This window comes from Silurus aristotelis, assembly GCF_946808225.1.
Source record: "Silurus aristotelis genome assembly, chromosome: 29".
Taxonomy (NCBI): domain Eukaryota; kingdom Metazoa; phylum Chordata; class Actinopteri; order Siluriformes; family Siluridae; genus Silurus; species Silurus aristotelis.
The window spans coordinates 3,208,734-3,234,800 of record NC_139602.1 but is presented as its reverse complement, the minus strand read 5'-3'; the positions used below and the strand labels follow the sequence as shown (position 1 = coordinate 3,234,800).

Here is a 26,067-nt window from a genome sequence, read left to right as displayed (position 1 = left end):
CTTCGCTAAACTGTTTCTCGAGCGCGTTCTTTCACTGCTAAGTGAATGACGTAGCCGAGGCGTGTCCTGAGAGTCGCATAAAATACAGATTAACATGGCAGAGGTAGAGCTGTACCTTCCTGGAGACAAGAACAGTGCTTTTGGTTCGTGTCCAAGTTTCCAAGTCAACAAAGTGCTGTTGAATCTCTTAGGACAGTGGACACCAACCCCCGGTCCGCGGACTAGCACCGGTCCGTGGGTCAATTGGTACCGGGCCGCACAGAAAGAATACATAACTTACAATATTTCCATTTTATTTGTTATCTGATTCTGAACGATGTTTTATTTAGGAAAATTTCCGGATTCTCTACGTCACTTCTGTCTATGACTTACTCTTGATGCATGTCATGATGCCTCAGTCACATGTCTTACCTCCATCCGCTACCTACTTAAAGGGGCTCCGGCCGCTAACACATTACCTCTAAATTCAAACCCCCAAGCGAGCAAAATGAACAAGAAACAACACAGTGGATTCACGTTTATTATTATATTTAGAAAATGGTCGTACATTTTATTTTGTTGTATTTATCCCCCACACCTTAAAGACCGGTCCGTGAAAATATTGTCTGACATTAAACCCGGTCCGTGGCGCAAAGAAGGTTGGGGACCGCTGTCTTAGGAAGTCCTGGTCTTACCGCAAGAAGTGTTAATAGTGTCTCGGAGCTCTGCGTACTTCCACTTGCTAAGGTCGTGCTTCTTGGTGCCGGTCGTGGCCGTCGTGGCCTTCGTGGCTTGGACTTGCCGACCTCTGGAATCGCCAATGCGAGAAAGACAAAACAAAAGCACAACATTGAGGTGTTTAAGAAACAGCACAGGAATTCTCACACCAAGGATTCCCTCTCACTGGAGATAGCAGTAGTTCAAGGTGGGTATTAAAGAGAAAGGAACAAAAGGTTAGTTGGGGTGAATTATACCACAATAATGCAATTTATAGGACATTTGGAGGTCATTGTGCACGGTTATGGCGAACAGGCATAAGGATTATAAACCTTTGCAGAAAGTAGACGCCCTCAAAACTTTCTGCCTTGATCTGTCTCACCTTCTCTCTTCCTTTTACACCTTTAAATGATAGGATCACAGTGTCCGCCTACAATCCTCCCACCCTGCCACCCAGCCAGCACAATAATCGTTGGGCTAGATCACATCTGTGAGCCTAACACTTTAATGGCTATTTAAAGATCTGTGAAGCTCTAAATGTGTAAGAAAGAAAGAAGACAGTGACCTGACACACCTCTGCGGCCCGGTTGATCCTCCGCCGGGCTTTTCAGGCAGCCCACTGAAGCCTTTTAGCTCAAGGGATTAACGCCAGAGCCGCTTGTTAATGTCACTCAGGCACTGTATCTCTAAACAGGTTTAAAACTATCTACTGCACTGGCGCTTCAGCTCACCGGCACAGTGGGGCAGGAAATAGTCCAGCCTCCCTTTATGGACAGCCTCAAGGTCAATACAGTGGACTACATATACATTTTTTTTTTTTTTTTACAGAGGTGAATGAGACAACTATAAGTGTGTATATGTATATATATATATATATATATATATATATATATATATATATATATATATATATACACACACACACACACACACACACACACACACACACACACATATATATATATATATATATATATATATTAGTCTAAAAATGCAGGAATTCGCAAATCACATGCAGATTTTTCAATTCAATCATCATAATGATTTAAGAAATCATTGAAATCGTGATCATGCAAAATAAATAAATAAATATACATATATAAATCATCTATAAAGAAGGATCTGGAAGGAAGCGAAATCTAAACCTAATGGAAAAGGGCTCCTGGTGAATCAAATTACAACAGTGGTTTATTCGAGACCGATCCGAGGGGCTCAATAAACGATCAATTAAATGGTTCACATATTCATTCACAGTTGACACTTGAATCCAGCATTCGATTCAATCGGAATTTGATTCATATAATCCGAATGAATCGAACTTAAGAAGATATATTTAAGGTTGATTCTTGCTGCCCATTGATTGGAGATTCGACGGAGGCGAGCTGAGCTGCGTGACCCACCTAGCCAGAAGCTCGGACATTTCCTGGGCCATTTCTTCCCTGTATGGCATGATAAAGGCGCACACACACAAAACACACAATTTAGAATACCGTTCAGTACACGTGAATATCGTCTATTCATTGTATATGAGTGACTATAACTTTATCCCAGAGCGTAAAAAAATATAATTATGTACCGTACTGCGGAAATTCCGGCTTCGGTAATAAAATGCAGTTTCTTTCTACTTTTTCTTTCAGATAGTGTCGAAATACAGGCCGTCAAAGCTGCAGACTATATTGTGTAATCGGTGCCCCAGACAAAACAAAAGGTCCAGAAAGGTAAACCATTTACACAAACACCAACCAATTATTCCACTTAGGGGTACAGACATGTCTCGCTACACTAAGTATCCTGTCCCAATCTATAGTTATAGAAGACTAACTTCAAACATTACCTGAATTATGTAAAAGTTTGTGGACACTTGAACATAAGCTTTTGTGCTTTTTTTTTTCTCTTTTGAATATTTGAATTTAGTCCTCTTACAATAAGCTCCACTCTTCTAGAAGATGTTCCACTAGATTTTGTGGAGATTTTAGCCATGAGGAGAGCTCTCTGGTGGGCACCTTTCCAACTCATCCCAAAGGTGTTTGATAGGGTTGAGGTTCGGGCTTTACAGCAGGAGATCTTCCAACTCATGTAAAGCATATCTTCACGGAGCTGTCTTCGGGCATTGGAACAGGTTCGGGTCTCCTAGTTCAAACGACTTTGCATCCAAAGACAACCTATGCATTCTAGCTTTGTGGTTGAGAGTTTGCGGAAGAACCTCGTATGACTGGAAAGGTCAGGTGTCCCAATACTTTCTCCATATCGTGTATCGGAGGCATGAAAAATATTTGAAAGTCCTCTGATGTGTGTTTATGGCTGAATGAGTACAAATTCCACAAAATCCAGTGGAACATCTTCACAGAAGTGTGGGACGTTCAAAAAGCATGTCCCACTGATGGACACTCAAGCTCTCGTTCTATTAGAGTTCCTAAACTCTAATATCCAGCCGTAAAACAAAGCAGACACTGCATGGGTGCAGGGAGGAATGCGCCTCCACATTTATCACTTCCTAATCCTATTCTTTTATTTATGAAGAAGAGATGGCATTAGCCAAGCCAGCAAGGGTCTGAAAGTGTGTGCGTGCGCGCGTTAAAACTCGCCGGTCACGCAGCGTTAGCGGCTCTGGAGGTCTAGAGCTATTAAAGCGTAATCCTTTATTAATGATGATATAGCACATTAGCCAAACAGACATCGGGGTGCACCAGCAGTGCTACCCTGGAGAATCAGACTGTGCAGAAAGCCGTGTGTTCTTATTGTGTGTGTGTGTGTGTGTGTGTGTGGAGCTTAACATAGAAATGTGGGTAGATGTCGGGATATAGATCCCGTGTCTGTGCGTCGCCGAGGTACGTGAGACAGGTTAAGTTTTAAGGTCAAGTCGAGCCGTAACAGCTGTGTGTAGCGGTCAAACGACTGGAATTTAATGTCTGAAAAATGCAGTTTTTTATCCTGCTGGTTAATGCGTATTATTATCGCTATTCTTCTTATTCCTAAACCCAGAACATTCCAAACATCTTCCCAAGGTACATGCACCAAACTTCTGACAAGCCTCTTTCCACAACAGAAGCTCAAATTGGCCCAAATTCCCATTGACTTCCAATAAAAGCTTTGGATCTGTGATCATATTACATGGTACTATAAAGTCAATATTTGTATCTCAAGCAATCTATTAACTTTTTTAATTATACACTAATCCCCTGCTTTACCGCAGTTTAGAATCTCGCTCCCCGTTGGTTTATCGCGGAATTGCGTTTGCCGCATAACTAATTTGTCTCCGCCTCTTTTTTTGTCATAATATTACACTTCAACCAATCACAACATTCATCTTGCTATATTCTTGCGAATGTTTTCTGTGTGTGGGAGGATGATTTACGGCTTAAACGATCAAAAAAACACCACCTTAAAATTCTTTGCTAGGAATCTAGGGGTCAGCCATGGTACAGTGCCCCTGGGGCACAGAGGGGTAAAGGCCATAGCAGATCATCCGTCTCCATACCCCCCTGTCCACTACATCTGCCTGCATGTCTTCCTTCACCACATCCATAAACCTCCTCCTTCCTGGTGGCTCCATCCTCAGCATTCTCCTACTGATATACCCCTTGTCCCTCTTCTGCACATGTCCAAACCATCTCAATCTCACCTCCCTCACCTTGTCTCCAAAACGTCCTACTTGCGCTGTCCCTCTAATAAACTAATTTCTAATCCTGTCCATCATCGTCACATCTTCAGCTCTGCTACCTCCAGCTCCACCTCCTGTCTTTTACTCAATGCCACTGTCTCTAATCCATACAACATCTCAGGTCTCACCACAGTCCTATAAACTTTTCACTCTCGCAGATACTTTTCTATCACAAATCACTCCTGCTATCACTCTTCTCCACCCACTCCACCCTGCCTGCACTCTTTTCTTCACTTCTCTAACACACTCTCCATTACTTTGCACTGTTGACCCCCAGGTACCTGAACTCCTCCACCTTCTCCACCTCTTCTCCCTGCAACCACACCCCTCCACTGCCCTCCCTCTCATTCACACACATGTACTCTGTTTTACTCCTACTGACTTTCATTCCTCTTCTCTCCAGCACCTACCTCCACCTCTCCAGGCTCTTCTCAACCTGCTCCCTACTCTCACCACAAATAAATAAATAAATATATATATAATATATTTGATATTTATTATAATAATATATTATTACAGTCCAACCAACTGAATAGCCAGCAAACTAACTGATCGGATGGCTGGTGAACCAAATAACCAACCAACCAACCAACCAAATAAATAAATAAATAAATAAATAAATAAATAAATAAATAAATAAATAAATAAATAAATAAAACTCTGGTGAGAGAAACTAAAGATGGATTTCACATCATGAGCACAAAAAATCCCCAGGGGGAAAAAAAACCCCACTTTTTTTTTAATGCCGCGCTACGAGAAAGCCAGTATTATGCTAATCTGAATCCTCGCGTTTGGCAAGACTACAACGCCTTATGTTAGGTAAGGTTGTGTGAAGCCCTGTTTTGCAGAGCAGCGCGTCTCAAGAAGATCCTACAGAGATCCTACGTGCTCGCAGATGCTACAGTGTGAACGTGTGCTAGCGCCACATGCTAGCGCAATCTGTCCACGGTCGAGTTTTTAAGTACATCAAGTGTATAAGTTGACGAAGGCCGCACTCGGACAGCAGAGACGAAAGCTTGTTTTAACCTACATGGTCAAGCTCTTGAGTTTTTGGGGGGCCGGAACACTGCGAAAATAGAAAACATGGGTTAGATGAAGCGTCTCGAAACCGGACACAATCTGAGCCGGGAAAAAGATTGATCGCTTCTCCCGGGATTTGCGTTTCGGATTCAATTTTTTTTCCATTTGCCATTAATGCAAAAAAAATAAAAAATTTAAAATCTCCGTTTTGATTTTCCGATCGCGACGATGTTTAACAAGTAAACATCCGTGATGTTAATAGCGTTAGTGGGGAAGCATTTGTGAGGCGTGCTTGATGAGCAGATCAGTGATGCATGCTGGATAATGGGATTTATAAGGTCAGATCGGGGACAAGTCGAGTTTGAAGGGTCTGTATCTTACGCTGATCTCTCGGGGGACGACGGGACGCTGCCGTTACTGAGGGGAAAAAGAATAACAACAAACAAATCAGGGGTTAAAATGTTTCCTGCGGGGTGAAGCTCTTCCTCGGAGACACGTTGGATCCTGCGAGCTGCAGAAGACAAGCGTCACATTCGCATTCTTATTTAGAACTACATCATCTTCATCTGGAGGAAGCGCATCTGGGAAGGAATTTCTGCACGCTTTTATTGAACAGCTATTGGTTAAAAATGAAAATGTAGTTATAAATGGATAAAAAATAAAAAAAATTACATTAACTACATTGAAGGTGGTTTAAATGCGAATCTTTTCATCGTGAAGACAATGCATTCTTTTAATTAGTTTGTTTAAATACTCTACTGTTTGTTTGTTTTATTTGAAAATTATTATACATTTTATTTATTTTTTTTTACATACCAACAACTTTTAAAATCTAGTACTAATTTTGGGCAACAAAACTTTCAGTGCTATATACTGTATATATTCTCTATTTAATTTGACCACACTTAATTTTTTTAATTCCATAAAACCATATTTATAGGTGTTCCATTGTTGAATAATTAAACGATTAAGTAATAAATAATCTTTTTTTTTTTTATTATTAAAACTGATTATTATTTGAATCTATTTAGCACAGACATTGTATTATTGCATTGACATTGTATTGTATTATTATAATATAAATTTTTGTGATTACAAGTAACCAAAAAAGAATTCTTTATATTGCTAACTATTAGTTTGTATTTAGAGAATAAAAAAATTGACATAAAAAAAAAGTTTGTTTTTTTTTTGACGTGTTTATTTTTCTGAATTTTTATTTATTTATTTTTCTATATTGAGAGATTTTCTATTCTATTAAATATTTCAAATATTTGTATTTAATATTATTATTATTAAAAATATTTTTTAAATATATAATATATATAATTGTTTTTTTTTATCTTTCAACAGAATTAAAATGATAATTTAAAGTGAATTATTTTTTATTTATAGAATTATAATAATTAAACCAATAATTTATCATGATAAAATCCATATATATCATAATAAAGTTAGTAAGATGTAAAGAGAAACTGTAAAAGACTTTTGGGTGTGCAGAAGACCTACCATATATAATTTTGCACTGAAAATTTATGACTGGGGTCAATTTTCTTTCCTTCTTTTTTTTTTTTTTTTATGGAAGTCATGTGATCTTAAATCTTCTGCTGGTTACAGGATTGTTTAAAAAGCTTTAGTATTCAAATCATTTTAATTAGCAATAATTTTCATATTTTGAAAAAACAAAAACATAAAAATTGTGTGTACCTGCGCAGTCCACCGTCTCCTGTGTCCTCGGGAATGAGCTCCGACTCACTCTGAGCGATTCGCATTGCTAGCTCTCGATCCCGCCTTTCCTGCTCCCGTACCGTCTGCCGGGTCGCCTCCTCCTCCTGCTCGGCCTGCAGCTGAATCTCCATCTCTTCCTATAGAAAAACGGTATGAGACTGTAACTCCAACATTAGCATTCAGTGCAGTTTTACAGTAAAAGCCCGTTAATTCGCGGTTTGGAAAATTTTCGGGTTCTCGTTTGGAACCAAACTAACAGCAAGTTGCGGATAATCTTTAAATCCGCGGGAATCCGGAGCGGGAACGAATGTTCAGGAACGTTACGAATAACATTTTAAACGACGTATTTGGTCAAATACAGTACATTACTGTATTAAAGTGACAATGTCTAGACGAATTCACTCAAGTACCATAGGATCTGCTGGGGTGCATTCAAAATGTGCAGATTTTCCGGGGGATGATTGTGTTCGTTAGTTATTAATACACCTATAAAGATTCATTTTCTCCTCTTTTCCTCTTTAAACCTTTACCTTTTGATTGTTTTCCTTTTACTGAGTAACAGTGAATTCCTTCATCTGAAAGACCTCAACATTCCAATAATTTTTTCTTATAAGTTTGTCATCTTTTTTTCTATTTTATATCATCTTTCATTAGCTCCCTAATATATCTATTTTAGAAAATAATAGGTTTACACTAATCACACTGCTCTGGAATGGGATTATTAAGGGCCTTGCTCAGGGGCCCAGGAGTGGCACCATGGTATGTCCCCTGAGGAATTGAACTCATGACATTTGGATCTTAACCACTAAGCTAGCACCTGTTTATGAGACTTAATAGCCTTTTTTAAAAGTGTTTATAAGCCTCATGGTTGTCCTGTGGGAAAGGATGGACATCAAAAACCATGTATCTGCTGCTAGGAAGGGGCCAAATATGGAGAAGATGCTGGAAAAATCGAATAAGGTTCAGGTCCTTCAAAACAATCGGCGTTCACCTTGCAGTATAAAGAATCGATGTCAAATCTTTACATTTCTACATAGGCATCGACCAGTTTTCCTCAACGAAATGGCCTGGAATGTCTTCTGAATGTCTTCTTGCTGAGAAACTCCTGAATCCGTGCCTCCAAGTCCTCCAGTGTGCGAGGATTTGGAGTGAGATCTGGACTTCTTGGAGGACATTCATGAGGTCCGTGTCGTCAAAGCCAACACACCGGAAAATGCTGGTTCTAACCACCATCCTACATGAAAACAAGGTTGCCAAGTTCTGTAGCCATTAAATATCGCCTAGTGAATTTTCACCCACCGTGTAGAACTCATACATTTGAATTAAAATAGAAATCTAGGCCTCCTCACCTCAGCTACGTCAGTACCCTTGTACACACCCTTGTGGAAATTTGTGCTCCTTTAGCCCAAGATTTAGTGGGACATCTTGTCAGAAGAGTGGAGGATCTTATTGTCAGGTGTCTACAAACTTTTGTCTACGGTCTTCTCAACGACCCTCACAGCCTTTACCTACTTCCATGTGACCAATCAGAAACCGAGAATGTGACACATGATATACACACTCCTTTCTTTCTTTATTGCTATAGCTGCTTTCTGATCATCTCGAATCATCTTCAAGCATTCCTCTTTCCTGAACCCGGGATCCACCACGAAATATCGCGCCTCCACCCCCCCCTAGCAAAACCCCAGGGGTTGCTAAGCACCCGCGTTGCTACTGTACGTTTGGACGGCATACAGTCAAGAGTTGTTGCGTCTGTTTCGACGGAAACAGATTTGCGCATTTACACTCGCCATGGGTTTCTCAGCGGGATGCCCGAGAGCAGAAAAGCTATGGGGTGTGTGTGTGTGTGTGTGTGTGTGTGTGTGTGTGTGTGTGTGTGTGTGTGTGTGTGTGAGAGCTCATAAACTCTCTCCGAAGTTCAGCCTCATCGGGAGCGTGAGAGAGCTCCTAGGGAAAAAAGAAGAAAAGAAAAAAACGAACAAACTGCAGCAGCTGCTGATTTATCAGACTTTACCGAGACGTTCCCATCCGACTCGGCTGTCCGGAGTGTCATAACTCATGGGAGGAAGCTACATAATAACTAACGTCATAGCTCGCATGCACGACAGATCATCATCCTCCTTGTGTGTGTGAGAGAGAGAGAGTGAGAAAGAGAGAGAGAGAGAGAGAGAGAGAGAGAGAGAGAGAGAGAGAACCACAACCAACCTTAAACGCTCAGTTCATAAATTATCCTGACATCCATTAAGGATAAATAGAAGTGTGTGTGTGTATGTGAAGGAGTGAACCAATGGACGTGTTATTATATTTTAAGGAAGTATATGGCCAAATCTTAGACAGGGTGACCTTCAGTGCAAAAAAAAAAATTCTCCTCTTCACTGCTCTACAATATCTGCTGCACTCTGCCTCACATTCTGCCCCGCCTCAATCATGACTCAGCTCGAAACACTAAACCTACATTTTTTCCCTTCTTTCTCTCCATCCATCCATGTCTTTATATCCATCTATATCTCCTAACCACATTATTATTGCGAGATTATAATTATAAATCGAGATTCAAGGGCCTCGCTTTGGGGGCCCAGCACGTTGCAGATTGGTGGTGCTGGAATTTCAACTCGTAAACCTTGTGATCAGACGATCCGATTCACTTTATCCATTCATCAAAATCCAGATCTTCACTATCCGCCGTGGTAGTTTGCTAATTGAGGCTCTGGGTTTAGGCCCCGCTATCGCCAAGCTGCACCTCTCGGGCCCTTTGAGCGAGGCCCTTAACTCTTTGTGCTCCAGGGGGCGCTGCATCATTGCTGACCCTGTGCTTTGACCTGAGCTTTTTTTTCACCGTTACGTTTCATTACATTTGTATGGGTTGGGTGATAGTGCTTAAATCTGGCAACCCTCCCAACAGCAACCTGCCTTTTTTTTTTTTTCTCCACAATTTAATTTCAATTCAGAACCCTTTGAAAGAAGTTCGCTTGATACAAAACAGTAACTCCGCCCAGTTTTCATATCTCTACACTTTATAAAAAGTTTGTGGACACCTGAGCATAAGATTGATAAGTGCTTCCTTTCGAACGTTCCATGTTTATCCCCCACTTTTCTGGGGGTTTTGTGAAGATTTGTGCTCATTTATTCAAGTACTGATGGGTTATAAAACTGGAGTTCAATCGGGTTTGAGATCTATAGCAGGCCACACAAGATCCACTCCAACCCAAAGGTGTTCAATAGGGTTGAAGTTTGAGCTCTAAAGCAGGAGATCTTCCACTCTAGCTCATGTAAAGCATATCTTTATGGAGCTTGGGGGGGATATTGCTGGAACAGCCAGATGTTCCAATACTTTTGGAATATACTTCCATGCCATAATTTTCTGTTAGGTCAAAAAAACTTCTAGTTGGTTCTCCTATTGTTCTCCTAATATACTGCTGTATTGGCCTCTCTAATAGAACCGGAAATCGCCGTGCGTCTTCCGGAATATTCCTCACGGATAAAAAAAAGCTTGAAAGCTTTTGGCAGGCCGAGCGCGTCCCTCTCAGAGAGCGTTTAATACAATCCTCTCACATCATCTTTAAAAAGTCAGATACTTGACAGCGTTTCTCCTGCCTCAAAGTACGCAAGGCGGCGACCTAGCGGCTTAGAAAGCGCTCGGAGGTGAGGACTCGCGATTTGCAACAGATCCCCTCAGGGAGCGTCTGGGGAGCATGAGGAGGCTATGATGGTGCATGTGCGTGAGAAAGAAACAGAAAACTGCTTTTGATACAGATGTGGAAGAAAACAGAGGGAAAGAGGAAACGAGGAAGAAATACAAACGCTTTAGGCAACGCGCCTCAGGAGCCTTCAAGAAGTTTGATCAGACAAAATACAGCTTTAAACACCATTTCCCCTGGAGATCATTTTACCATGGAGGAGAAACAGAGGGATTGACAGACAGGAGGGAGAGAGAGAGAGATAGAGAGAGAGAGAGAGAGAGAGAGAGAGAGAGAGAGAGAGAGAGAGAGAGAGAGAGAGAGAGAGAGAGAGAGTGATAGTAGGACAGAAAGGAAAGACCATGCTTCCTTTCTTTCTTGCTTTCTTTCTTTCCCTCCCTTTTTTTTTTCCACTTTTCCTACCTTCTTTTATTTTCGCTTCCTTTCTTTCCCTTCCTTCTTTTTTTACTTCCTTTCTTTCCCTTCCCCCTTTTGTTGCTTTCTTTCCCTTTTTTTTTAATTTTGCTTCCTTTCTTTTCCTTCCTTCTCTTTTTTGCTTTCTTCCTTCCTTCCTTCCTTCCTTCCTTCCTTCCTTTCTTTCTTTCTTTCTTTTTTTCTTTCTTCCTTCCTTCCTTTCTTTCCCTTCCTTCTTTTTTTGCCTTCTTCTATTCTCTTCCTTCTTTTTTTTTCTTTTCAATTCCTTCTTTCCTTTCACACTACCAATTCTTTTTCATTATATCCTTCCCCTCCTTCCTTCCATCTGTTCTTCTTTTCCTTGTTACGTGCATTCGTTTCCTTCACACACACACACACACACACACACACACACACACACACACACACACACACACACACACACACACACACACACACACAGTTCTTAAATAAAACACCAATAGAGATGATGAAGTGAGTAACGATAGAAGCGAGCAGATGAGTAGAGGAGCATCCATCAGAGCGTTCCTGCTGAAGAACGTGCGTCTCACCTGCAATCTTCTCTCCTCTTCCTCACGCTTTTTCCTTTCCTCCTCTTCCTGTTTCCTCTTCAGCTCCATCTCTGCTTTCCTGCATCAGGGAACAAAACAGAAGGTTTGGTTTTCACCTGAATTCTGCTGCTTGCTGTAGAAAGTTTTATCAGGGGTGGAAACCGTGTCTACTCAGTGTGTGTGAGAGAACGATGAACATCTAATCGACTTGATAAAAAAGTGAGGGATTGAACGGATGGATGAGCAAGAAGACACAGAATCCAGTAACACCGTATCTTTCTTTCCTTCTTCTCTTTCTTTCCCAGCAGGACTTCATCAATAACGCCTCACGCCGCTTCATCTCCCTCACTCGTTTCTTTTCCTTACGTCCTTCTGTCTTCCATACCTCTTCTTCCTTTCTTTTTTCTTTTCTCTTTTCCTCCTTCCCTTCATTTTCTTCTTTTCCATTCTTTCCTTTTTTCTTCTTCGTTTTCTTTCTTTTTGTATATTCCTTCTTTCCATTTTCTTTTTTTCTCTTCTCTTCCTTTCCTTTTTTCGTCCTTTCCCTTCTTTTTCATTTCTTTCTTTTCTCTCTTTTACTCCTTTCCTTTATTTTCTTCTTTTCTTCCTTTCCTTTCCTTTCTACTTAAATTTTTTTTGTTCAGTTTCTTACTTCTTTGTTGTTGTTTTTGCTTCCTTCTGTTTTTTCTTCCCTTCTTCCTTGCTTCTTTACCATTCATCGTGTCTTTCACTCTCTCTTTTCACAATCTCTTCTTCCTCTTTCTTACTTTGATCATCACTTCTCTTAACTCCTTTCTTCACTTTTTTACTTCCGATTTACTTTCAGTAACTTTTCTCCACCTCGTTTTCTCCCCCCCCCATCTTTACTTTCTTCCTTGCCATCCCTTCCTTCATTCAATCGTTCTCCTTCCTCAGCACTTTTCCTCCTCCTTTCCTTCTTCCTTACTTCCTTTTCCATGTCTTTCTCTATCTACTTACATGCGTCTCTCCTCCTCGGCTTGTTTGCGTTGCCTCTCCTCCTCCTCCCTCCTCTTCCTCTCTTTCTCCATCTCCTCCTGGATGTGTCGCAGTCTCTCTCGCTCCTCTTCCTCCTGCTTCTGTTTCTGCATGGCACTGAGGAGGCGCTCTGAGCGCACCACCAGCGATTGATGCTCGTGGTCCATTTCGATGCGGCTCATCACCGTGCCCTAAGCGGAACAACACAACCGAGAAGAACTTTAGGACCATTTTTATCAAAAACATTTGGTTTGGACAACAGCATGGGGACATCTGACTTTTCCAGCCATATGTGGTTCCTCCCCAAACTGTTACCACCATGATTGAAATCATGAAATTGTCCCTTCACTTGAACTAGAAGACCTAAAGCCAGCACAAAGCCAGCTCCATGAAGATATGCTATAGAAGTAGAAGATCTCCTGGTTTAGAGCTCCAAAACTCAACCCTTTGAAATGGAACAATCTGTACCTGACTTTACCAACACCCTTGTGGTTGAATGTATGCAAATCTCCACAAATCCAGAGGAACATCTTCCCAGAAGAGTGGAGGTTGTTATAGCAGCAAATAGGGGAGTAAATGTGGAATGGAATGTTCAAAAAGTCCATATAAATCTTCTGGTTAGGTGCCACAAACCTTGGTCGATACAGACTTGGTTCTTCACACCCTACAATATCTCTCAGATTTTCACACATCCTTGGTTTTCTTTTGCTTCTTCTGCCTGATGTTCTTCGTTCCATAATCATTCAGTTATTCGTATAATGTACATCAGTTCAGTTCATTTTTTTCTTTTCCAATTCGATCAGTTCTTCTTCAGTAATTTCATTATCCCCCCCTTTTTTCCCCTTCCATATCCTTTAGTTTGTCCTTCTATATTCATATAGAAAACCAATAATCTACAGAAATATGAATTGATATAAAAAATATAGTATAGTCCCATAAAATGCGATTATAAAATATATCTTCTATTTATAGAACATACATTTTATATTGATATATAAATATCTCTATTTATAAATTCTGTATTTATGTACAATTTATACAGTTTGTCCTTCTACGTTTTTATAATCGATAAATTTCAACTATTTTTTGTTCCTGATATATCCAGCAATTTTTCTTTCCATATTCATCACTTTTTCCTTCGGTTTATCAGTTCAGTTCTTCCTTTCAAATTGTTCCCTATTCAATTCTCTTATCAATTATTCAAACCCCTCCCCCCATGCCTCAATTGTTCCATGTCTCTTATTCCTTTGCTTCCAAATCTTTTTCCAGCTCTTATCTCCATATCTTCTCAGTCTTCCCTTCTCACATTACTCAATTAAGACCTGAATTTCCTCTCGTCCTGTGCCTCCAACCAATGAGTCTCACTTCTCCCCTCGATGTTTCCTCTAAACCTCTCTTGGTCTAAAACTGACTTTCTCTCTCTCCTATACATCGATATCTATGAGTATTTAACATATTTGTGATGGCCATCAATCCATATGCCAACCAGGTGGAACACTTGTCACTGTGTGGTATTGATTTGAATATAATTGACTGTGTGTGCAAAGAGAAGCACCCAAGCTCATTAGTAAAGTCTGGAGAATTGACTAGAGAAGAACTTGAATTTAAAAGTTCTGGAAGAACTGAAAGATATGTAAAAGATGGCAAAATAAAAGGAAGAAAGACCTGATTGATATGGAAGGAAGATCTGAAGTAGAGTGTATGGATTAAAAAAAAAAAAAAAAAAAAAAGACCTGATAGATATGGAAATACTGTTACAGGCAGAAAGAACTGAAAGTTTTGGAAAGAAGAACTGATGGAGATAAAAGAAAATGAACTGAACGACATTTCGAAGGAAGCACCGATGGAATACGAATATATGGAATGATGTGGAAAGCAAAAAGAAACTGGAGGGGAGAAACACCAGCCTGACTGGAAGAGTTGTATGAACTATTTAGAAAACCCCATTCCATGTTTGGTCCCAATTTGCTGTTCTAATAACCTCCATTCTTCAAAGATGATGTTCCACTAGATTTTGTGGCGATTTCTGCTACAAGGGTAAAGTCAGGTACTGATGAGGTGAGGAGGCCTGGGGTGTCATTCCAATTCATTCCAAAGGTGTAAGGTTCAGGTTTCAGAGCTCTGTTGCAGATCTTTGGGGATCCCTAACCCATGTGACTCATATCTTCATGGAGCTGGCTTTGTCATGCTGGAACAGGTTTGGTGTTCCTAATTTCAGTGGAGGAAAAGTTCATCCTACCACCCCCAAAGACACCCAATACACTTGTGTGCCTCCAAGGGATGGATGAATAGAGGCTGGATGGATGGATTTATTCTTGCCTGTTCTTTCTGAAGCTTTTTTTATGTGGCATAGATTCAGCTCTTTTTCTATTCTTCCTGTTCCATCTCATCTTTTTCTTTTTTCAAAACTCTATCCATCTTATTTCCTCCCTGCCTTTTGAAAGAGCATCTCTTTCTCTCTCTCTTTGCCATCTTCCCTCCTTTTATTCCATCCTTTGATTATTGTACCCTCTCTTCCATTCTGATCTTCCCTTTCCTTCCTTACCACCATTTTCTTTTTCTTTTTTTCTTCCTTAAATTCTAACTTGTCTGGCATTTGTTCCATTTCCGCTTCCTTTCCATCTTTCTCGCTCTGACATTCCTTACATCCTTCTGTCTTCTGTATCTTTTCTTTCATTTTTAGTTCTTCCTTCCCTCCACTTTCCTTGCTATTCCTTTCTATAGATTTGTGTGTCTCCAATGGAGGGTGTAGTTCAGTGGTGCAGGTATTGCACTCTGGATTGGAAAGTCAAAAGATCAAAATCACAGCTGGGCCCTTGAGCAAGGCCCTTAACCCTTGACTGCTCCGGTGTAAGTTGCTCTGCCAAAGCTTTAAAAGTAAACTTTGTGAAAACAATCTAAAATAGAACTATAATGGCTGGAAAAGTCAGAGGCCCCAATATATATTACTATACATGTAAAAACACCTCTGATAAATGCAACATTATACACATGCCTTACTTAATCAAAATCAATAAATCGACTGCAAAATTAGAGTGCATTTTCAAAAACGATCCTTGATTAGTTCCACAAATCTCATTATAGACCTAATTTCCTTCTCATCACTCCATCAGTATGTGCGAGTGTGTAAAAGAAAAAAAAAAAAAAAAAAAGGAACAGACGCATTTGTTTTACTGGAAACATTCATTCAAGCATGAAACAATATATTAAATGGGTAAAAGATTGATGTGTTCCACTGTTGTTTGAGCGCTTTTAATACATATATGATTAATTAACAATATAGTGTATAATAGTAAAAAAAAAAATATATGTAATAGAAAAAAAACAGCTGTGATTTAAAAAATAAATAAATAAATAATAAAAAGTGGTACAAGGCACTTTATCAGGGTTGACTGATAAAAGACAAAAGCAAAAAAAAAAAACTAAAGTGTACTCCATAAACAGAAGTAGATTTAACAGAATGTTAGCTGGATATGTAATAGACATCAGTTTTCGAGGAAGTCGGCTTCAGGTTTTTTATTCCCCCTAAAAGCACCCCTCCTGTAAAACATATGCACTGCCTAAGTAGTCAAGCTAATCCAAATGTTACACCATCTTTGCCATCGTCTCCACCTCTATTTACACAAATGCAATATACAGAAGAAAGGGGTATATACAGTGAGGAAAATAAGTATTTGAACACCCTGCTATTTTGCATGTTCTCCCACTTAAAAATCATGGAGGGGTCTGAAATTGTCTTCGTAGGTGCATGTCCACTGTGAGAGACATAATCTAAAAAAAAAATCCAGAAATCACAATGCATGATTTTTTAACTATTTATTTGTATGATACAGCTGCAAATAAGTATTTGAACACCTGAGAAAGTCAATGTTAATATTTGGTACAGTAGCCTTTGTTTGCAATTACAGAGGTCAAATGTTTTCTGTAGTTTTTCCCCAGGTTTGCACACACTGCAGGAGGGATTTTGGCCCACTCCTCCACACAGATCTTCTCTAGATCAGTCAGGTTTCTGGCCTGTCGCAAACACGGAGTTTGAGCTCCCTCCAAAGATTCTCTATTGGGTTTATGTCTGGAGACTGGCTAGGCCACGCCAGAACCTTGATATGCTTCTTACAGAGCCACTCCTTGGTTATCCTGACTGTGTGCTTCGGGTCATTGTCATGTTGGAAGACCCAGCCTCGACCCATCTTTAATGCTCTAACTGAGGGAAGGAGGTTGATCCCCAAAATCTCGCAATACATGGCCCCGGTCATCCTCTCCTTAATACAGTGCAGTCTCCCTGTCCCATGTGCAGAAAAACACCCCCAAAGCATGATGCTACCACCCCCATGCTTCACAGTAGGGATGGTGTTCTTGGGATGGTACTCATCATTCTTCTTCCTCCAAACACGTTTAGTGGAATTATGACCCAAAAGTTCTATTTTGGTCTCATCTGACCACATGACTTTCTCCCATGACTCCTCTGGATCATCCAAATGGTCATTGGCAAACTTAAGACGTGCCTGGACATGTGCTGGTTTAAGCAGGGGAACCTTCCGTGCCATGCATGATTTCAAACCATGACGTTTTAGTGTATTACCAACAGTAACCTTGGAAACGGTGGTCCCAGCTCTTTTTAGGTCATTGACCAGCTCCTCCCGTGTGGTTCTGGGCTGATTTCTCACCTTCCTTAGGATCATTGAGACCCCACGAGGTGAGATCTTGCATAGAGCCCCAGTCCAAGGGAGATTGACAGTCATGTTTAGCTTCTTCCATTTTCTAATGATTGCTCCAACAGTGGACCTTTTTTCACCAAGCTGCTTGGCAATTTCCCCGTAGCTCTTTCCAGCCTTGTGGAGGTGTACAATTTTGTCTCAAGTGTCTTTGGACAGCTCTTTGGTCTTGGCCATGTTAGTAGTTGGATTCTTACTGATTGTATAGGGTGGACAGGTGTCTTTATGCAGCTAACGACCTCAAACAGGTGCATCTAATTTAGGATAATAAATGTAGTGGAGGTAGACATTTTAAAGGCAGACTAACAGGTCTTTGAGGGTCAGAATTCTAGCTGATAGACAGGTGTTCAAAAACTTATTTGCAGCTGTATCATACAAATAAATAGTTTAAAAATCATATATTGTGATTTCTGGATTTTTTTTTTTAGATTATGTCTCTCACAGTGGACATGCACCTACGATGACAATTTAAGACCCCTCCACGATTTCTAAGTGGGAGAACTTGCAAAATAGCAGGGTGTTCAAATACTTATTTTCCTCACTATACATGTATTAGGATCAGTAGGATTGAATTTCCCAAAAACAAAAATTGGGGGTCCTTGGAGGCAGTCAATAACTGTAAGACTGCCTGTGGAGAAGGCAGCAGATGGGGGTGGGCTGCTTATGTTTGAAACCCCTGGTGCTCAGTGCTGTGTAGCAGGGGCCAAAGGGTAGCAGTTGAAAGATTGTGGCCAGGCTAAATAGGACAGAAATCAATTTTTCCTTTCTATTTCATTATTCTGAGGGGGTACAGTTCCTGGAGAGAAGACGCAACAGAACCAATAGTTATTTTTAGAAATCCAGACTGTCCATTGTAAACTTCCTTTGTCCGATTTGCTAGCTGAACTAAACCAAACATTAGTTGAAGTGCAAAGAACAGAGTCAATGACAGTTAAGCAAAAACTTGGTCAGCAGCTCTTGGGATAGGTTACACTTGCTCAAGTGGCAAAGGAAGGACAGTGTCTACTGGGCCTTTTTCACTATGGAGTCAATATGAGTCTCCAATTTTAGATCCTGTGCATTTTCCTTGATAGTCAGTGGTGGATGAGGTCGCCGGAGTGTTTGGCCTGAAATCCAGCATCATTCCCGCAGTTTTGAACGTGCTGTCCATGGATGGAGTCCTCCTCCACCAGAGATTGATAGAGAGGTCTGAAGAGGTGCTGTTGAGAAAAGCATCGGGTCGAGCATTCACTCCTGAGGAGCGCAGGTTGCAATTTACTGGATGTGAATTTTCCCTTGATTTAAACTTCTGCCTGTCTGTCAGAAAGCTGCTGTTGACAAAAAGAGCTAGGTTTATGACACAAGAAAAGATCGGAGATGAAGGTATTGACAGTCAAAATTGAAGTCCACACAATGAATCCTTGCCTAAGTCCCTGGTCTGTTGAGGTACTGCAGGACATACTGTAGTCCTCTGTAAGCAGCATCATCCGATGACCAGTTTACTCAGTAAGCAATCTAAAGCCGGTCCAGCAAAGGTGATGTCCTTTTAAACTCTCAAAGTGTAAAGACCATCGGTGTCCAAGCAATAGGTTTGTAGTCATTAATTAAGACTGACTTTAAAATCTTCAAATCCACAGTAGAACTTTTTTAGGTTGTCAGCCTTGAAGCTTTTTTTTTCCAGTTCTGAAGAGTAGATTCTTTCATGTGATTTTGGCCTCATTATACATTGTGTCCCCACTTCTGTAAGCCTTTTCTTTGGCCTGACAAAGTTGACCGAGTTTATCCATGTTGTTGTAAGTTAAATAGGTCCCAGAGGAAACCCATGTCCTAGCAGAACCGCATGCCACAGTATCAGTAAGACTCATCCAGGTCAGTGACTGCAGCTTGGAATATACTATAATCAGTAAAGTGTATTATTTAAATTTAAGGCCTTTGGCAGACGCCCTTGTCCAAAACGACTTACAGCAAACGAAGTGCCCCAACAGTTCTTTATTCTGGGTGTCACAGTGGTCCAGTATCTCAGAGAATAATAGCAAACAAGTCCGGGTGTTTTTCCTACATGTAATTTGATCAGCCAGCTTTTTCGGCACCACAAACTTGAGGAGGGATCTAACAATCACCAGGATAACAAGGAAAACTCTAGCGGCAAAGAAAAGGGCAGTTGATAAAGAGCACAGTGCATCATCAATTGTACGTACCTTTAATAATATAAAACATAATGCACTACCTTCTGTTTTCTCCAAAGACTCCGTAGTGTGATCCACTTTAAACAGCTGGAAGTCCAGCGGATGTGATGTGTCGTGTGGAATGAATAAGTTCAGCCAGATTTCTAGGAAGCACAATGCTAGAAAGGTCCTTGCTTGTCCACGTAAGTAAGAAGTTTTTATTGTTTTGTTGGCAAGAGAGCTTAAATTCACCAGGTGAAAACTCGGGGTCCTAACGCCACATTGTCGCATTACAAGTCGCATTCATTCCAACAAATTTTTATAGTCCTAGGTTTGTTACTTGTCAGACTGTACAAACTTAATCCGCACATCACACTGTAGGATCTCAGTGGTCGTAAAACTCGAAGGGTCACGTTCAGATCAGCGTGTTCTCTACCAGCAAAAAGTTTTTTTGTTTTTGATAAACATGTCATACCAACACTCCTTTTCCCTCCATAAATCAGTAAGTTTTACTTCTTGCTGTACTGTCCACCTGACTTGTTTAAAAATATTTCCTAAAGTGGTTGTCACGCCAATTGCATCATCAGGTTCGGCACTCTTATTGGTGCTTAGCTTGACGGACGTCGTCAGGGATGTCACAATATAGGAATCTTCTGATACTGCCAGAATTCGGATGACCAAATCGTAGCCAAAATGTCCCGTAAAATTGGTCAAAATTTGCCAAAAAGTATGTTCGGCACACTTTCTCCGTGGTAAAGGTTATAGAAATAAGTGACTAAAACAGGACAAACTAAAAATAATTAAGAGCTCCAAACCAAAACCTCTTGGATGTACCCTCTTGGTCCATATCCCACATTCCTTAGTTTCTTCCTTTCTTCCATATTCCTTTAGCTTTTCCTTTTTTCCCCTCACCTATGCTAGTTTTATCATCCAAATCCCTTTATAGTTTTCCCTCTTTCCCATCCCTTAGTTCTTAGTCACTCGGGTTCTATCCAACATGGTGTCCCTCATCACTAAGACTGAGGCATTAAGGAAACAGAGAAATTTTCTTCCTCAGGAGATCCATCAAACAATGAGTACTGGCACACTTTTATGTGCTGGTTGTGTTAAATTACTTCAATATAACTTTAGTCCCTTCCGTCCAACATTTACTGACTGTCATTTATTCTAAGATCCCTGTCTGATAAAAAAAAAAAAAAAAAGTTTAATTTGGCCAAAAAAGGTGTCTTTTTATGTTATTGAAACATAGTGATGACTGCATTCAGTCAAAGGTGAGAAGACAGTTTTTATGAGGTGATACAAAACTAGTCTCGAAACGTTTTGATAACACGCCAACAGGTGGCAGCACAAGGCTGCACGCACAGTCAGAGCGAGCACCAACCTTAATACAATAAGTCAGTTTGTCAAAAGACATCGTCTAATGTACGTCAGCTCTCCTCACACGCGAGTTTCTTGCCAGAAACACGATCCCACTTCTGCAGCCACCCTACTCAGGTTGGGCTCCTGCTGACTTTGTCCTCTAGCTCCAAGGTCGCCATTTTGACACCATTGTGGAGATCTAGAGCGAATAGCAGAAGGTGCTTGATGCTAATTGAAACAGAGATTTCCAGGACACATTCCAGAAGTAGCAGGAACGCTGTGTTGCTGTGAAGGGGACTATTTTGAAGGTGAAAAAGTGCTTTCTTGTAAACAGAGCGAGTCTCAAAACTTTCTGATACCACCTCATATACACACGTGTCCACTCACTCACACAGCCCCCACACCCACCTTAATCTTGCGCATGAGTGTGTCGATGGCGGCATCCAGGTCCTGGATCTGTTTGCTCATTTCCTGTTTGCTCTCTTTGAGGCCGGTCACAACCTCGTTGAGCATGCCGATCCGCTTCTTCAGGCTGCGTAGCTTCACCAGGCCGTCAATGCTGTTGGGCAAACACACACACACACGTACGTACACAACTGTGAATTTAATCAAACCTCTTTTCAAGTTCCCAGAGGACAGATGACCTCAGCCTGATGACTTTAACTCCCAGCAGACTCCAAAATAGCCGAGCAGTTTAATTACTTTGCTTCATCAAAGCCACTACTTAAATTCTGCCCATATAACTGTTTTAAGATTCCCACATTGCTACCGAAATGTCATATTCATTTTACTTTTTTACGTCCAAGAGAGCAATTTAAATTTAGGCTGGAGGCGCCATCCATTACACGACGGCTACTGTAGCAATTTGGAACTTACATAAAAAATAAACAATGTCTACTTATTATCAATCTAAATCTTAAACACTCATTTAAAGGAAGGAAGTAAAGTTAGCGTTCGCTTGAAATAGCGTGAAATAAATTTAGTTATTTACAATTAGGATGGACCACTTTGTCCAGGACGTCCTGATTAACCTTGGTGGTAAGTTTCCACTGCAATTTACCTCAAGTAAAGGAAGCGAAAATGAAGGTCAATTAGGGTTCGATTCCTTGAGGAACCAAGCAACAAAGAAAAACTTTAGCTAAGGCTAGCTAACAGCAGCTTCATTCCTAATACCTCGTGGTAACTAGCATGCTAACATCCTGACTAGCTAAACATAAAGCTTACAAAGCAACAGGTAACAGCAAAAAACAGGCTCATTCACTCAGTGTTTGGTGGATATTTAGTGTTTACTAATACATTGGTGAAAAGGCCAAATGGCCAAAAGTATTTAGCAAAAGATTCTTCAGGTAAAATAGTTGACCAAGTCCCTGTGCACCAATCAAGCTCCATGCTTTACATGGATTGGAGTGGAAAATCTTGAATACACCTGAAACAAGATTTTTTTTTTTAACCAATCCTTAGAGCTAGCATTAGCCACTAACCAGGAAGCGGCTAGCACTAGCGCTACAGATTCTTCTTTTTTTTTTTTGCTATGGATTCATGATGTTTTATGACCAGTTTCAGGAATATCTCTCAAAAGATGAAAATCCTTACAATTCCGCATATCGAGGGAGTGAATGAACGAAGGATGGAAGAAATTAAGACATTTGTTAACGTACGCTGGAATAAGTAGAACATAAGTACGGTATTACTCAAATGGAGTCTAACAAATGTAAATTGACGGTTTAATTTTATTTAATCAATTTAATTTGCGCCAATTTCAGCGGTTAATCAATAATAAAAAAAATGTGTATTGCATTTATCTATTTTATATATATATATATACACACACACACACACACACACACACACACACACACACACACACACACACACACATGCAGGCATTTTCTTTTTAATTGTTTAAAAAGGGAAAATGTTGTTCACAAATGTTAATAAACTGCATTAATATTTTTTTTTTCTTTTTAATTGTTTATAAAATGTAAACTGTTGTTCACAAATGTTAATAAACTGCATTAATAAATTTTTTTAAGTATTCTGAGGTAAAAAAAATTGAAAAAAAGCATATGGAATGGTAAGAATAGTCAGTAACAACAAACTTATTTATAACTTCTCAACCCTGATTTTATTCTACTCTGCAAAATGATAGTTTCATACTAAAAATGGGTTTTTCCAGCGCTAATCCCTTAATTGAATGCGACTTCACAATTGAGCCAACACAGCACTTTTTTCCCCAACAAAGCAACACTTCATTAAATATCTCCTGTAGTAATGAAGGATTTATATACAATGCAAACTAATAGGATTTCAAATTGTATCAGTATACTGGAAGCAAAATACTAATTTTGTAAGGTTTAATTCCCCAGCTATGGGGGTGTTCGGTGGGATGTGGTAATAAATGCTTACCGAGGTTTGTGTTTTCTCTTGCACATCCACATGCGTACTGTCTTTTGCATCTTAACGCATGCAGTGGCCCGATATAGCATCTTATTCTTCACTGGAAAGACGAGAGAAAGGAAGAAGTTCACTGGTTGTTCAATGGAAAAGTTGTGCATTAACACAGTTCCACATCAGGAATGTTATACATGTTGTATTAGCAGTAAATGTTGTATGGAAAAACATTTCCTAATAGACGGCTCAAAAATAATTATTACACATGAAAACATACGCAAATAATTGTTTTTTTAATAAACTAGAGTTAGCCCAGTGTCGCTGTGGCTATTTCCTCTGGAAATAAGACTTTTTTTAAACATGCATGAAATAATTTTTTGCTATAGTTTCTTTAGAGTTTTATGTCCTGCTTCAAGAATTTCTCTCAAAAAGAGAAAATCCTGACAATTCCGCATATCGCGGAAACACACACTATACACACCTGTATTACTCAAATGGGGTCTAAGAAATGTGAACTATTTACATTTTCTATTTAATGAATCAATTGAAAAAAACAAACACTGATTTAGTCTATTTGATTTTTCTGTATTTTATTTTCATAAAATATTAAATATTGTTTTATATTATTTAACCAAACAGGAATTTTATTTAAAATAGTTTAAAAAATGTAAACTGTTTTTCACAAATATTAAGTATTTAAAAAAACTGCGTTAGTAGTTTTTAGTATTGCATTTTTTACTCGTAAGCGTACCGAAAGAGAAAGTGTGTGTATGTATGTATATATATATATATATATATATATATATATATATGTGTGTGTGTGTGTGTTTATGTCTGTGTATATCTATGTATTGCCTATATGTCAGTGTATGTTCAAATATATAGATGTATATCTATCTATCTATAAACATACACACACATTATATATATATATATATATATATATATATATATATATATATATATATATATATATATATATATATAAATATAAACATATGTCTCAGTATATCTATGGACAGTATTTCTATAGGTGTCTACATACTTGTGTACATATGTAAGCCTATCCTTTTCTATGAATGTTTATAAACACCTGTGTCTGTCTATATACATGTGTTCATATATGTAACTATGTCTATATATGTCTACGTCAGTGTCGTTCATTTATAGCTACACGTACACACAAACACACACGTCTACGTAGGTCTATTTTGATTTCTGTATGTATATATGAACATCTGCCTTAAATTAATGTGTGTGTGTGTGTGTGTGTGTGTGTGTGTGTGACGTACATTTGATGACGGACAGCGCGCACCACTGCACCTTCTTCCAGCGGCTGCAGATGAGCCACTTGTTGACCCTCTTCACCAATTCAGCCAAATGATCCGGATCTGACTTCATTATCTGGTCGAACTCGGCGAACTGACGAGAAAAAGAAACAAAATGAAGGAAAGAAACAGAAAGATAGATAGTTTATTAGACAAAAGGATGGATGAATTGATAGATGGATACATACATACAGAATTGATTGATAAGGAGAGTGTTCACAGCTGCCTATTTTTTCCTGTCTTTCACAGCTGATTTTAATAGAACGTTTTCACTCAACACATCCTCACACCACTTCTCCTCTGATCTAAAACATATCTTCTCTTTATCTCCGCTTCCTCACTGGCTCAGGTCAGTTCTCGAACAATTAACCTGCCTTACCTTCCCCTTAACATTAAAATCTTACCTTTCCAGGTCTGAAGAAAACTCGAGTGAGTCCAAACTTGTAGTCGCGTTCATTCAGGCCCAAAGCTTTAAACAGAGCCTGTGCAGTGGAGTAAAGCAAACAGAGACAAATTACCACCTCGTGTAGAACATAGATTCATGTGGAAGGAGGATTTCAGTAATCCTGCTTTAATACTTTGATCCGGACATAAACACATCATTCACACTAGCAACTTTCTTTACAAAGGTAGAATGAGTGCATTAGAAAGAAAGAGGGCATTAGAAAGAAAGAGGGCATTAGAAAGAAGGAAAAAATAAGAGGGTATTAGAAAGAGCAAAAGAAAGAAAGAGAGAGAGTGCATTAGAAAGAGCAAAAGAAAGAAAGAGAGAGAGTGCATAAGAAAGAAAGAAAGAAAGAAAGAAAGAAAGAAAGAAAGAAAGAAAGAAAGAAAGAAAGAAAGAAAGACAAAGAGAGTGCATTAGGAAAGAAAGAAAGAAAGAAAGAAAGAAAGAAAGAAAGAAAGAAAGAAAGAAAGAAAGAAAGAAAGAAAGACAGAGAGTGCATTAGGAAAGAAAGAAAGAAAGAAAGAAAGAAAGAAAGAAAGAAAGAAAGAAAGAAAGAAAGAAAGAAAGAAAGAAAGAAAGAAAGCATTAGCAAGAAAGGAAAGAAAGGAAAGAAAGAAAGAAAGAAAGAAAGAAAGAAAGAAAGAAAGAAAGAAAGAAAGAAAGTAGGAAAGAAAGAAAGAAAGAAAGAAAGAAAGAAAGAAAGAAAGAAAGAAAGAAAGAAAGAAAGAAAGAAAGAAAGCATTAGGAAGAAAGGAAAGAAAGGAAAGAAAGAAAGAAAGAAAGAAAGAAAGAAAGAAAGAAAGAAAGAAAGAAAGAAAGAAAGAAAGAAAGAAAGAAAGAAAGAAAGAAAGAAAGAAAGAAAAAAAGAAAGAAAGAAAGAAAGAAAGAAAGAAAGAAAGAAAGAAAGAAAGAAAGAAAGAAAGA

The 26,067-nt window shown here is 39.3% G+C and overlaps 1 protein-coding gene across 10 annotated transcripts in view; it reads right to left on the bottom strand.

Moving 5' to 3' along the window:
- The window catches only part of myo6a (myosin VIa), a 94,035-nt gene that overhangs the window by 10,494 nt on the left and 57,474 nt on the right, over positions 1–26,067 (bottom strand). For 4 of the 10 annotated variants that reach the window (XR_014532390.1, XM_083534958.1, XM_083534959.1 and 1 more), the window contains exons 22-30: positions 25,100–25,177; positions 24,660–24,789; positions 23,383–23,473; positions 21,385–21,535; positions 12,744–12,952; positions 11,766–11,844; positions 7,082–7,239; positions 5,759–5,794; positions 675–787 (exon numbers count right to left, since the gene is read on the bottom strand). Coding sequence is in view for 9 of the 10 variants with exons in the window: in XM_083534958.1 (XP_083391084.1) it covers positions 675–787; positions 5,759–5,794; positions 7,082–7,239; positions 11,766–11,844; positions 12,744–12,952; positions 21,385–21,535; positions 23,383–23,473; positions 24,660–24,789; positions 25,100–25,177 (1,045 nt within the window). In the remaining variant the exon portion in view is untranslated. Of the gene's footprint in view, positions 1–674; positions 788–2,096; positions 2,136–5,387; positions 5,424–5,758; positions 5,795–7,081; positions 7,240–11,765; positions 11,845–12,743; positions 12,953–21,384; positions 21,536–23,382; positions 23,474–24,659; positions 24,790–25,099; positions 25,178–26,067 lie in introns of all 10 variants that reach the window. The other 6 variants (XM_083534955.1, XM_083534957.1, XM_083534956.1 and 3 more) reach the window with 2 other exon arrangements.